Source organism: Rhinolophus sinicus, chromosome 11 (genome assembly GCF_057876585.1).
Source record: "Rhinolophus sinicus isolate RSI-liver-muscle chromosome 11, RSI-T2T, whole genome shotgun sequence".
NCBI classification, from domain to species: domain Eukaryota; kingdom Metazoa; phylum Chordata; class Mammalia; order Chiroptera; family Rhinolophidae; genus Rhinolophus; species Rhinolophus sinicus.
Window position 1 is genome coordinate 26,009,870 of NC_142511.1, and position 14,027 is coordinate 26,023,896.

The 14,027-nt window shown below is 45.6% G+C and overlaps 1 protein-coding gene across 2 annotated transcripts in view; it reads right to left on the bottom strand.

Moving 5' to 3' along the window:
- Nucleotides 1–1,262: 1,262 nt before the first annotated feature.
- LOC109437553 (Fc receptor-like protein 6) overlaps nucleotides 1,263–14,027 on the bottom strand; it is a 38,130-nt gene continuing 25,365 nt past the window's right edge. The window contains exons 2-5 of one of the 2 annotated variants that reach the window (XM_074322260.2): nucleotides 11,559–11,727; nucleotides 5,322–5,342; nucleotides 3,372–3,638; nucleotides 1,263–2,892 (exon numbers count right to left, since the gene is read on the bottom strand). In XM_074322260.2, coding sequence (XP_074178361.2) covers nucleotides 2,522–2,892; nucleotides 3,372–3,638; nucleotides 5,322–5,342; nucleotides 11,559–11,679 — 780 coding nt within the window. In that variant the 5' untranslated portion in view covers nucleotides 11,680–11,727 and the 3' untranslated portion in view covers nucleotides 1,263–2,521. The remainder of the gene's footprint in view (nucleotides 2,893–3,371; nucleotides 3,639–5,321; nucleotides 5,343–11,558; nucleotides 11,728–14,027) is intronic. The other variant, XM_074322261.2, reaches the window with a different exon arrangement.

Sequence of the window (14,027 nt, forward strand, 5' to 3'; positions counted from 1 at the left end):
ATTACGCCTGAGGGTGTTTTTCTGAGTGACAGTCTAAGAAATGCTATGTGATCCTGAGATTCTGAGATAAGAGGACCACCACCAGGAGTCTTGTTTTCATGAGCAATATGTTCCTAAATAAAATGGAGCCTAGATGTTCCCTGTGGTGGTGGGTGGGATTGGGCGGGGGGGAGGCAGAATCTCCACATGAAGAGGGATGTTCTTTATTCCCTATAAAGGCATCTTCCTCTGGAGGATCTTTCACCAGTGACTGGTCCTTCACCATCTTGTCTGGGGCTGGGAAGGTGCTGACTGTGCTGTGGTGTATTGCCTTTAATGCTCTGACCCAGGGGTGGGTGGACAGAAATACTGGGCCAGGTTGGCCATTGGAAGGAGGCTTTATTGCAGTGCAGGGATGGTAGAACTCACAGATCTTTAGTTTATTGTCCCATATCCTGCTTCTTTCCCATTTTACAGTCATGAAATCTAGACTCAAGACTAGAGGGCAGGGTAGCAGGGATGGAAGGTTGGATGGACAAATAGTACTAAATTAAAAAGAGGAGAGAAAGTTGGAGGCTAGCCCAAGTCCTAATTAGGATGCCTGGTGAGACAGGGGACTGGTCTAGGGCTGGAGAGAGACCCTTTCAGGTATTCTGGCTGATGGGCAGGAAGGAATACTTGGATTGCATTACTGAGTGGTCTTCCTCAAGAGTAGTCTGGCCCAGATCCTAGAAAACTCACCACAAATTCCTTAACAGAGGGAGCTCGAATAGGTAAATGTAGGTCTGTGGTCTATGAGAGCAATTACTTTTGCCCTTGACAAGTGGAAAATGAGAATGTTGCCTCTGGGAGGAGGAAGTGGGTAGATTTGAACCTTTGAGATGGATTTGAGGGTCTAGGAATAAGCTGACACCAAATAGTTTTGACGCTGGTAGCCATTCTCTTATGTGTATCCTGAGGTGAACAAGGGTTAGGGTTGTAATAAACATGTAGCCACGAAAAGTGATTTCTTTTAAAGTCAACTTTCATGCTTAATTACTATATCATGCCCAAGACAGAAAGGAGTCTAGAATATCAAAATCAATAGATTACCTGGAAATGCCATTTATCTGATTATTTCCCTTCTTTTTCTCTAAAGAATCCTCTACATCCAAATTTTAAATAAATTTTTATTTTCGGTGACTCTGATTGGAGGAATTAGGGAATGAATAACAGACGAAAAGGCAGCCTGGGGAACCTGCCTGGTGACCTGCTTAGACTGCAATGAAAACCTACTGAGCACCGAGTAAGTGCCAATCTAATAATTAGATATTAGATAAATATTATCTCATCAACTTAAACCCTCACAATAACCCTGGGAAGGCAATATTTAGTGAATCTTAGAGTGGACTGGCTCAAGGTCACAGCATTAGTAAATAGCAGTGTTGGGAACAAGCCATTGCTCAGTCCACTCCACCATGTTTCCTTCTGATGAGTTAATATCCACTGAACACGCACCTAGGGCACAGGACTGCACAAGAGTGTGTGTGTGAGCATGCACATGTACACCAGAGTTCTCATTACTTCTTTCTCCTCTACTAAACAGATGCCCTGTTGTATGACATATGACTAGGCTCTGGCTTTCCAAAGGCTGGGCAGTGCCTGGCATAGGGACTCAGCAACCAAGAAAGACAAAAAGAATTACTGACTGGTTTTTCTCCAGGGTCTGAAATAACTCAGAAGTGCAGCAGCAGTGACCATCACAACAAGTAGACTCACAGGCAGCCAAGGAACCAGCCAGTTGCTGCTGGTGGGGGAGGATAAGACCTGAGGTCCTGGGAGGTGAGTAGGGGTGACCATGAATGTTGAGGATGAAATTCAGAAATACATTCCAAACAGGCATACAAGAGGCAGAATGGCTGGCATTAGGGGGAACCACATGGCCTGGACAAGCCTTGTAGATGGGAATTAGGGATGACTCCTAGGATGCCCACATGGAAGGGCAATACCATGGAGGACCACATTGCCCCACCCTATTGTACATCCCATTCTCCATGGACGTTATTGTTTCCCCACCAGGTTCAGTGGACAGATACTCCAAACAGGGTCCATGCTCAGCCATGCAGTGCCTACTATGGGCCCAGCATTGTGCCCACGTGGTGGGAGGTACATAGAGAAGTGAGGTCTGACCCCAGACAGCATGTGGGGATCAGAGCTGGCTGGGGTACAAGACATACCATCCAGGGAGAGTATCTCAGCCTGGCTTCTCTCTCTGGATATGCTGTTTTAACCTCACAGATGTAGTTTCCAGCATCCTTCTCTGATGTCACCAGGAAGATGAGGAGGCCGCTCCACCACAGGGAACCGAGTGATCTCCTCATCAAGGTAGAATTGTACAGGATAGGAGGGGAGCCCCTCTGGGACTCATAGAGGAATTCCACCATGTCCCCACAGTGAGGCTGGAGTGCCTGGGGCTCAGGGTGAGCAGAGGATGGGACACAGGACCTGGGGCAGCACCCAGGCCGAAAGGTCAGCTGGGGCACCCGGGCTCCTGGCTCCTCCCTTAAGGGCTCCTACTCATACTCCTAGAGGGCCCCACTGCCCAATGCCCAGACCACTGGGGAGTGTCTCTCTTCCTCCCCCACTTACCCCACACTCTGATCTCCAGCTGGTGGCTCTGTTTCTGGACCCTGCCATCCTCAGGGATCACCTCGCACCAGTAAAGCCCAGAGTCTCTCTCTCTGGCTGCTGAGATGCACAGCTCTGGGTGGAGGTCCCTGTTCTGCAAGATGTGGCCCTCCTTGTGGAAGGAGAAGAGGAGCCGTGAGGTCAACCTTTGGGGGTGCAGCTTCGTCTGGCATCTCGGGGTCAGCAGGCTCCCCTCATGGGGCTTGGGATAGGGGACAGCACTCAACACAGGAGGCAGGAACAGCTCTGGGAGAGGCAGGCGCAGAGTTCAGGAGGGAAGTCCTGGATAATGAGGCCCCAGGAGGCTGAGGGAGACACTGTTATTGTCCCCCAGGAACTGGTCTCTCATCCTACCCACTGGCTCTGAGATGATTCCCACACAACCCCAGTCTCTGGGATCCCAGAAGGCCAGAGCCAGAGGGCCATAGAGGTCATCTAGTCCCCAGAGGGGAGGGGTCTGGCCCAGGGTCTCCGTGGGAGGGGCATGGTGAGCAGCAGGGCTGATTCAGGACTCTTCCCTCTTCTCCAGATGTCCCCTGGCTCCATATATGCCCCATGGGGACAGGGCATGTAGGCAGCATCATGGACATGTCAGGGTCCTGTGGATTGGCCCACCATCAGGGGCAGCCAGAGGGAGGGGTGCTGCCCAGAGAGCTGCTGACCTCTAGAGACCAGATCCCAGAGCAGCACCTTACTCTCCCCAATGCCCTCAGCTGGTGACTCACCTTGGACTTGAATCATGGCCATTCCTGAGGCTTGTCTGTCCATTTGTGGGAAGTACATCACCTCCCCAGTGCAGCTGTACTGGCCACCGCTCCTCATGGCTGCTGTCCCCGTGAACAGAGGCTGGTTGTCCTTAGAGAAATGCAGGACTTTCCCATCTTTATAGCACTTCACGTAGGACAGGTTTACGTTCTTCTTTCCGTGGCACCACAGAGTCAGGATGTCTCCTTCAAACACAGGGTCTGGCCAGGCTTGGAGCAACAGCCAGACTGTGAGACATGGGAACAGGGTCACCATGAAGCAGATCCCATCAGTCAATTTTCTCCCTCTGTCCCAGCTTAGAGCCTCCCACTGGGGATGGAGGTTCCTGGATTGCACTTCACATCTGTTGCTGTCCCTCAGTTCTTCATGCCCAGGTAGGACAAAGCCGGACCTCGACTTCCTTCACTCCCTCTCCTTCCCTTTCCTCTTCTTTCTCTTCCCTTCTTCTCTTTATTCCTCTCCCTCCCCTCCCCTTCTCTTCTCTCCCTGCACCTTCTCTCTGGCCTTCTCTCCCACCCTCCTTGTCTCCTTTTATATTGTAGTTTTCTCCACTACCTGACCAAGCTTGGGTTCAAGTTGGATTCTTTCCATCCATTGCTCTGCCTCATTCCTCCTGCCCCAATTCTCACTCCCCTAGATTGGCTTCTCAGGCCCTGGCTACCCCATTGCAACTTCTTGTGTAGCCTCCCAAAAGGTGCTGGAGGGGTGGGTGTTGGACGTGCCACAGCCTGGGCTTGCTTGCCCAGCCTCCATCTCCATCCTCTGCAAGGGGTTTCATTTCCACCACAGTCATGGGGTGGCATCTATCATTTCTTTCCCAGGCTGTTCTGTCCCCAACCATACTTCTTTGACAGGGCAGACACTAGTCCCAGATGGCCTCAGGGCCAGGATGGAAGGCCGGAGCATAATGATGACTAATCATATAGGGAGCCCTGTCATCAAGGCTTGTAGGGGAGCCCCTGCATATCCTGCCTTTGCCTGGATCTCCTTGGATCCTTAGGACCCACTTCCCTTACCCTGTAATTAGTGATGTTCACAGGGTAACTGAATTATGAGCTTTGCTTCCACGGCTACTCTTTCTAGCAGCACCAAATGTTGGTTTGCATTGTTCCTCCCTGGCATCACAGAACATGCGCTTGGAGGTCAAGATGATCATAGATTAGAGTCTTCTCCTACTTGACAGAATGTCTGATGGACGTCAGTGGGACAGGATAGGTGGGAGTGTAGAGAGCTGAAGGATTAAGAATCTATAGACAACATGCCTGCTTCTCTGACCATGAAAGGTAGGGAAAGGAGTCCAGGGCTTTGATGAGTGGACAATACAGCAGCTCCAGAGCCACGGAAAGGAGGAGACAGAGGTCAGTGCTACCGTGTTTCCCTGAAAACAAGACCTAGCCAGATAATCGACTCTAATGTGTCTTTTGGAGCAAAAATTAATATAAGACCCGGTATTATATTATATTACATTATATTATATTATATTATATTATATTATATTATATTATATTATATTATATTATATTATACCTGGTCTTATATAAGACCGGGTCTTATATTACAGTAAAATAAGACCGGGTCTTATATTAATTCTTGCTCCAAAAGACACAGTAGAGCTGATTGTCTGGCTAGGTCTTATTTTTGAGGAAACATGGTACTTATAAGGAAGTAGGATGGAGACCCAGAGCCACTCTACTAGGACTTGAGTTACCCTAGAATTTCCTGCAGCCTGAGACCAGTGGAGTCCTGGTTTTCTCCTCTTCCTGGCATTAGCTAAAACTCCTGAAGAAGGGGCCTAGACTGATACTGCTCTAAAGCTGTTTCTGTGAGACCTAATTGTTGTTTTATCCCCATCCATTAACTTTTAGCCCAGAGACACACTTGGAGATAGAAGAGGCATAGACAAGACTCACCAGTTTTCCCAACACAGGGATCTGCAAGAGAACAAAGTGACAGAATTAGGTTAAATAGCAGAAAGAACTTTCTGACAAGGAGGCTTGTCACCTCAGGAATAGCAGCTAACATCCATTCAATCAAGCAACCTGCCAGCCACCTAATCATCCAACCACCCAACATTCCAGCCACTCAATCACCTAACCACCCAGCCACCCAGCTATCCAGCTACCCAGCCACTTAGCCACCCAGCCACCTAACTGCCCAACCACCCAACCTTCCAGTCACCTCATCACCCAGTGACCCAATTACCTAAACACCAAGCCACCAGACACTCAGCCACTTAGCCACTCAACTTTTATGGTGGACACACTGCCTGGAATCCTTTTCCCTATCTCAGTTCAATTGTCACCTCCTTAGACGTGTCTGCCTGAGACTCTCCAATCAAAAGAATTCTCCTCAATCACTATTACCATGTCCCATTGTATTAACAAAGTACTTATCACGATTTGAAATTACATTATTCATTAAAGTACCTGTCTCCTCAGACTAGAACGTAAGCTCCATCAGAGCAGGGACTCTGCTTGTCTTGCTCATAGCCATATATTACCTGTGTGGAGAACACAGTCTGTGTCCAGTAAACATCTCTTGTGCCAAGTCATGCAGGACAGGGAACAAAATGTAGAAGACACAGGACTAGACTCTTGCCCTAGTGTGCATGAGGGTCCTATCTACACCTATAGAAGAACTCAGATAGCAAAGGCAGGACCTGATTCCTGTGGTCCAACGTCCACAGAGCTCTTAGGAATAGAGTATGGAAGTGAGCAGATGAAGGAGGTGAGGTTTCTCTGGAGGAGTGATCATTAGGGATGTGGGACAGGAACAGGCAGCTCGAATCAATGAGACAACTATGAATAAGCCAGTGTGTCACATACTGTACTCGCACCTTGTATCCACCGCACTAATGCTTTTACATGAAAGAGTATTTGAGGAGAATACATGGTCTGGGAAGAGAGGCCAAGCCACAAATAATGACAGATGAGGTTAGACAGATACAAATAGTGCGAGGCACGGAGGACCCTCAATTGAGGGTCACAGTTAGATATGAAGCAGTGGAGAGTGTTCTGGACTTTAGGGCAAGGGATGAAACAATGAATGGTATAGGACTGAGTGCAGCCAGGCCAGCCAATCCTCATTCATTCACTTGTGTTTTTCGTTGCTGACATGTCCTAGGTGCTGTGCAGAACACTGAGAAATGCAAGAATGGCCTTGGGAGGAGTGGGTGGAGACCCCCTCAGAATAGATTTTTGGCATGTTCATTCAGATGCTGTCATTCTTGCTGTCCACACTGTGAAAGAAGGCTTTTCAGCTTTATTCTTTACTCAGCTCAGGGTTAGCTCAGCCACAGGTCCTCAGCGGGTGCAGAATTATGAGTCTCTTTCTTACCATCTCTGTCCATCCCTCCATCTCCCCCCTGGTTCCCATCTAAACACATCTTTTTCTATGAGTTTAGCATAGTGGATAGCATTCAGGGTTTAGAATTAGATGACCTGGACTGTACTCATGAATCCATCTCTTTCTGTGTGAGCTTGAACAAATTGCATAAATTCTGAGAGCCTCCAATGTCTGGTTCTGACTGCAAAGGAAATGATAATAGTCATTTCCTCCTTACAGAATAGTTGTGTAGATTGTATTAACCCACTGCCTGAAATGGTTACTACATTGCCTGCAAGCACAAAGCAGGTCTGGTCTCAGAGTAACTAAGACCTTACTGTGTAGTGGTACCTCCCTTCCTTTCCGCTCTCCATGGGACACAATTTTGCAGCTACAAAGTGGTGAACAAACAGGGTTGAGGGTACTGAAGCCCATAACAAGAAAGAAGGCATCCAGAAAGCACAGAGACACTTCAAATGAGCTCGTGTCCACAGACCCCAGCAACTTGCTGTCCAGGCACTGGAAGACCTGGGAGTAGTGACTGCAGAACCACTCTTGGCAATCAAGACAGCAGCCAACTGGGACATACCGAGTAGGCGACAGCTGCTCACAGCAGTTCCTATAAAGAAGACCACAGTTACTGTTTCCCCGAGAATAAGACCTAGCCAGATGGTCCGGCTAGGTCTTATTTTCTGGGAAACATGGTAGCTATAGGTTGACAAGATGAGGTGACAGTATGATGAGGTAGCCCAGAGCTATTGTCAAACTAAGTTATACAACAGAGTCATAGACAATGGAGGCAGCAGTCGCAATGAGCTCTGTGCTAGTAAGACCAATTGCAGGAGGGGTGAGGAGGTCCAGCTCCCAACCCATTGACAAAATTCATCAAGACCAAGGAGACAAGGACAATGAACAGTGGTTCAGGAACAATTTCCTATTACAGGGATTGGGAGATATTTATTTGAGAAAGATGAGACAGAATCAGGACACAAAATAGTCTTCAAATACATCATGGATGAAGCTTAAAAGAAAGGAGAGACTTATTCTCAGTTACTTCATAGGAGAGAAGAGAGACTAATTCATGGAAATTAGAGAGTCAGGGAGGCAGGTGTCAGCTCAACATTAAAAACTATCTCATAATTGAGCTACACCACATAGCAATACGCTGCTTGCCAAGTGGTGGCTGCCATGTTGCTGGGAGCTGGGTGGTCATGTGGAAGTCCTGTGACATCTGTCATGGATGCTGTATGTGTATGGGGGGTGGGTTCCAGTACTAGGACTGAACTTAGCTAATGCAGGGCTCAGAATAAAATTAAGGTTCATCTCCTAAACTTTAAATACATTTTTAGTGTACATCCAGCCATGTGCCAGCATGTTCAATGTCAGGGCCCCCTAGCCTCTTGAATCCCTGATAGCCAATAATAGTAATAGGCACCATTTATTGTGTGACCATGTCGTGCCAGGCACTTTAAATAAATGAATTTTATTTTCCAGTTTCTCCTGATTAGAAACAACTACATCCAGATCAGGGGTAGTGAAGTACAAAGGAGAAAGTATGGGGTTTCACATCAAGTGGACTTGAGTTTGCATCTCTGTTTTGCTCTTGTTAGAAGGGTAATTCTAGGCAAGGTTTTTTACGATCTATTTCAAGTTATTCGTGTGTCATTTTTTAATTAAAATTTATTTGGGTGACAATGGTCAACAAAACTACATAGGTTTCAAGTGTACAATTCTATAATACATCATCTATAGATTGCATTATGTGTTTACCACTGAGAGTCAGTTCTCCTTCCATCACCATATATTTGACCCCCTTTACCCTCTTCTGTCATTTCCCCTCCCCCCTTACCCTCTGGTGACCACTAAACTGTTGTCTGTGTCTATGAGTTCCTTTATTTGTTTGTCTTGTTCCTTTGTTGCCTTCAGTTTCATATCCCACATTTGAGTAAAATCATATGGTTCTCGACTTTTTCTGTCTGACTTATTTCACTTAGCATAATAATCTCAAGATCCATGCATGTTGTCGCAAATGGCAGTATTTCATCTTTTCTTATGGCAGAGTAGTATTCTATTGTGTATATATACCACATGTTCTTTATCCAATCATCTATCAAAGGATACTTTGGTTGTTTCCACGTCTTGGTCACTGTAAACAAAGCTGCAATGAACATCGGAGCACATATGTCTTTACAGATAAATGTTTTCAGATTTTTTGGGTAGATACCCAGGAGAGGGATTGCTGGGTCATATGGTAATTCTATTCATAATTTTTTGAGGAACCTCCACACTACCTTCCATAGCGGCTGCTCCAGTCTGCATTCCCACCAACAGTGTATGAGGGTTCCTTTTTCTCCACAGCCTCTCCAACACTTGTTACTATTTGTCTTGTTGATGATAGCCATTCTGACTGGGGTGAGGTGATATCTCATTGTGGTTTTGATTTGCATTTCCCTAATAGCTAGTGAAATAGAACATTTTTTCATATATCTGTTGGCTATTTGTATGTCTTGTTGGTAGAAGTTTCTGTTCATGTCCTCTTAGGCAAGTTTTTAACCTTTTTAAACCTCAGTTTTCTCAACTGTTTGAAAGGGATAAAAAATAAACAAACAAAAAAAACCTGTCCTGTAAGGCTCTGAAGGTTGGATGAGATCATGTACACACTACAAAGTAGGTATTCAGTGTTTTTGTTGTTGTTGTTGTTGCTGTTGTTTTTCTGTCTTTCTGTCCACACTCAAGAGGAAATAGCAGCTCTGCACTTACAGTCACTCTGTTCCTACACATCCAGCTACAGGGTCTATATCTTAGGCTGGTTTTCTGGGGTCCTGAGCGTGAGGTATAACCCAGTCATGCCTGGGTTCTCCATTACACTGTCCACTATTCAGCCAGTCACTGATTCTCTCTTTCTTCTCTTCCTTTGTTCTCTCCCACCTAGATCCTCAGTTCCAAGCTGGTAAGCTCTTGGACTATATCTAGTCAAGTCCAAGGGCTGTTCCTGTTACAAGGTAGCAATTTGCCCTCGGGAAACTTTCATCTGGAGTATATCCAGGCACTGGGCAATCCTGTCTCTGTTCTTAACTGTGAGCATAAATTTTCTCCCTTGTCCAAATGGCTTTTCGTAGAGCACACAGGGTAACACAGTGATGTTGGGGAAGAAAAAGCACTGAGTGGAACAGGTATTTTCCTCACAGGGGTCAAATTCCCACAAACTCTGTTCAGAAAGAGATTGTATTTAGGAATGGTTTTGCTTTTCTGGTTCAAGGAAAACAAACTAACAAACTACTAGGACCAAGTTTAAAACAAAAAGTAAGTCAACTCAGAAACTGTAAGGTAAAGTGAAATATATGCCCAGACTTGTTCCTTTTAAGTGTAGCAGGGTGACAGTAGCTGAGACTGAGCTGAGTCTGGGAGAGTCCAGGGATCCTCCCTGCCCACAATCCTCTACCCATAGACCAGTCCCTTCAGTCACTGGACTGGGTGACTAATTCCAGGGCAAGGGGGTCAAGAAGAGATATATGGATCAGGGAGAATGGATTCGAACCTTCAAACCAGACCCAAGGACAAGTCAGACCAGGAACAGAACCTCCCCACCCCCGCCCCACCCTCCACATGTTGTAGGTAGAAAAGAAACGGTCAATTTGAAAAGGACTTTGGACACTCAGAGCATAAACCTCTTGAGCAGATGAGAAGCCCAGTCATGGTTGACGGATTCCAAGAAAATGCTGAGGCTTCATGAGAATATGTATCCTTGTAAAACCACACCTCCCACTGTTGAGCAAATGCATGGAGCTGCTGTTCCCCGCTTCCCTGATCTTTTCCCCTCTCCAGCAGTAGCCTCCTTTCCTTCTATAACCTTGCTTTCCTTTCTTTCCTTTTGAGACAGCCCTGATAGGTACTTTTTTTTTTTTTTTTTTTTTAGTTTCAGGTGTACAAAACAATGCAATACCATGTTCCCCCCAAAATAAGACCTACCCGGACAATCAGCTCTAAAGCGTCTTTTGGAGCAAAAATTAATATAAGACCCGGTCTGACATGGTAGTTAGACATTTCACCCCTCACAAACTGATAACCCTCCTCCCCCAATCTATTGCCCCTCTGACATCGTATATATCTATTACAATCCCATTGACTCTATTCCTTATGCTGTACTCCATATCCTGTGAATATATATACATATATATACATATATACATATATACATATATACATATATATATATATATATATATATATATATATATATATATTAAGTTATAGTTGACATACAATATTATTCAGCTTCAGCTTCAGGTGTACAGTGCAGTGGTCAGGCATCTACATCATCCCTGAGGTGGTGTCCCTAATGAGACATGTGCCCATCTGACACCCTACAAAATCTTTACAATGTTATTGATTATATTCCCCAAACTGTCTTTCATATCCCCATGGCAATACTGTAGTTACCAATTTATGCTGTCTAATACCTTCCCCTTCTCCCTCATCCCCACCCACCTCCCTTCTAGCAACCACTTGATGGCTCTCTTAACGTGATGTCACAGGGTAAACATGTTGTTGGGCCTCAGGATGTGATTTTCAGCCTCCCTAATTTAGCTCGATACACTAAAGGGTTGCCCTTCCAAGGACCCAGGAAAATGGACAGGAAACAACTGGGAGTCCCCCACACCCCCATCACCATTTCTCTCAAGCTTGTCCACAAACACACACTTGTCCCAAGCTCTAGCCATAAACTCACATGAACTGAGAAAGGTGAAATCAGAAACTTTGTATCTCAGGAATGACTTACAATTTTTGGTGCCAGGAGGAGATGCCGACGGTCAATGACTTACCAAAGAGCAGCACAGCCTTCCAGAGCAGCATGGGGCCTGGCTTGGCACGGAGCACAGAGCAGGTCAGATTGAATGTAACCAGAGGCAAAGTTGGGGGAGAGCATCTAGGCCACAGGACCATGGGGCATGGGTGATCCTTCTGATGTGGGCAGTGTTACTGCTCGAGAGTCTAAATAGAGGAAGTGGGGAAGAAACTTTAAAAGCTCAAATTGGTATTTCCTCTTTGGTTGAAAGTCTTATTACTTGAATGAATTTTCTTGACCACGAAGCATGAAGGAGTTAGGTAAATCACTAGTAAGCTTTGAAAAGCTCATTCTAGAAACCTGAGAGGGCCATGACTATGGAAAGATCCAGAGACTGCCAGAATTTTCTTGGTTTCAGCGTCAGGTACCACAGCGCTGGAAACAATAAGATCATGTATTCCCCAACCCTGAGTGACCTCCAGTTATCAAATTTTCCCTGCCCTCCAAGGAGAAGTGTGTCTGTTCACTGTAATGTGGTGGAGAAGTGGAATATTGAAAATGGTCCCAGGAGTATCATCAGTTCAGGAGAGAATCAGGGATTGATAAGGTTGGAGTAGAATGGGGCTAGAAGTTCTGACTCCGAGACTTTAAGACTGTCAGATTATTATTTTGAGAAGAACTATTTATTAAAAGACACCATTAAGGGAGTGAGTAGGCAAGCCATAAGGTGATGAGATATTTTCAATACATATGGCTGACAAAGGACATATACCCAAAATATAAGAATTTCTATAAGTCAGTAAGAAAAAGACAGATAACACACTAGAAAAATGGCAAAATAATTGAGTAGGTACTTTACAAAAGCAGGTGTCCAAGTGCCAAGTAAACATAGGAAAAGGAACTTGACTTCATAAATCACTGTGGAAATGCAAATTTTTTTTTAAATTAAATTTATTGGGGTGACAATTGTTAGTAAAGTTACATAGATTTCAGGTGTACAATTCTGTATTACATCATCTATAAATCCCATTGTGTGTTCATCACCCAGAGTCAGTTCTCCTTCCATCACCATATATTCGATCCCCCTTACCCTCATCTCCCACCCCCCACCCCCAACCCCCCTTACCCTCTGGCAACCACTAAACTATTGTCTGTGTCTATGAGTTTCTGTTTCTCACTGATATGTGGTATATAAACCAAAAACAACAAAAGAACAAGACAAACAAATGGGAAATGCAAATTTAAACTACAATGAGATACCACTACACCTGCCATAAGAATCACCAAAACTGTAAAGATGGACAATTCAGAGTGAGGATGCAAAGCAACCAGAGCCCTTGTATACCTCCATTGGGAGCATGAATTGGTGCAGCCACTTTGGAAAACTGCATGGCAGAAGCTACTAAAACTAAATATGTGGATACCTGATGACCCAGCATTTTCACTCCTAGGTTGAAGTTGAACAGAAATGCCTATGTGTGGGCACCGAAAGATATCCAAGAATGTTCACAACAGCATTGCTTGTTATGGTCCCCCAACTGAGAAGGAAGCCAGACCCCCCATCTTCTTTGAGGACAGAACATGTGAGTTAAAGGTAAGCTGGGGAGCTGGGTAAAATATCAGCAAGCTCTTTCTAACAGTAATGTCTGCCTTGGAAGTCTTTAGGTGAGAAGTTCCACACAGTCTGGAAAGAATTTCATGTGCTTATTGCCTAAGGCAGAACTGGAGAGGGTGAATTTTTCATTTTCTTGCCCTAGATTCTCTGATTCACTGGAAGAAGGAAACCAGTCAGGCACCTCCAGGCCCTTCTTTTGTGACTCAGTTGACTAGGAGAGAGGTAAAATAGTGAGGACGTAAGGTAGGAATTGGATATCTTGTCCACTTACCTGAACATGTCAATATTTATATTTTCCTCTATTGTCCTCTTTCCAACAGATCTCCAGAGTTGAGTTGTCTCCACCTTTGTTCAACTGCAGGTTCAGAGGGTGGGGCGGTAGCCCTGCAGAGCTGCAGCTGAGGTAGGAGACAGGGGCAACTGCAGACGGTCTAGCTCGCAAGAGCTTGTGGTGCTTTGCACACAGAACACTTGAAGCCTCTGCCCCTGGCTACTTCCGCATATACTAGGTTAAAGCAGCTTGAGTATGTGAACTCTTTTTGACTTACCTCTCTACCCCTGCACAGTGAGATGTTGCTGCACCTTCAGAGGTGTTAATGAGATTGGCTCTCTGAGCTGAACCAGCTGCATACTCTTCCCCTGGGGATGAAGGTGACCCTAGTGGAGTGGGGCAACTGCCAGGTTGGGAATCTTCCAGGACCCAGGTTGCCCTTGAACCAAGACTGGGATAGGTTAGGAGAGGGATCAAAACCCATAGTACTAATACTCTAAGGGAAACAAGGGGCTAAAAGGAGGTAGGGAGGATAATAGAGTGGGGATTTCCATCCGGAAGGGGCTTAAAGCCCAGGTGTCCTCATTACTCAGGATCAATTGGCAGGAGAGTAGCTATCA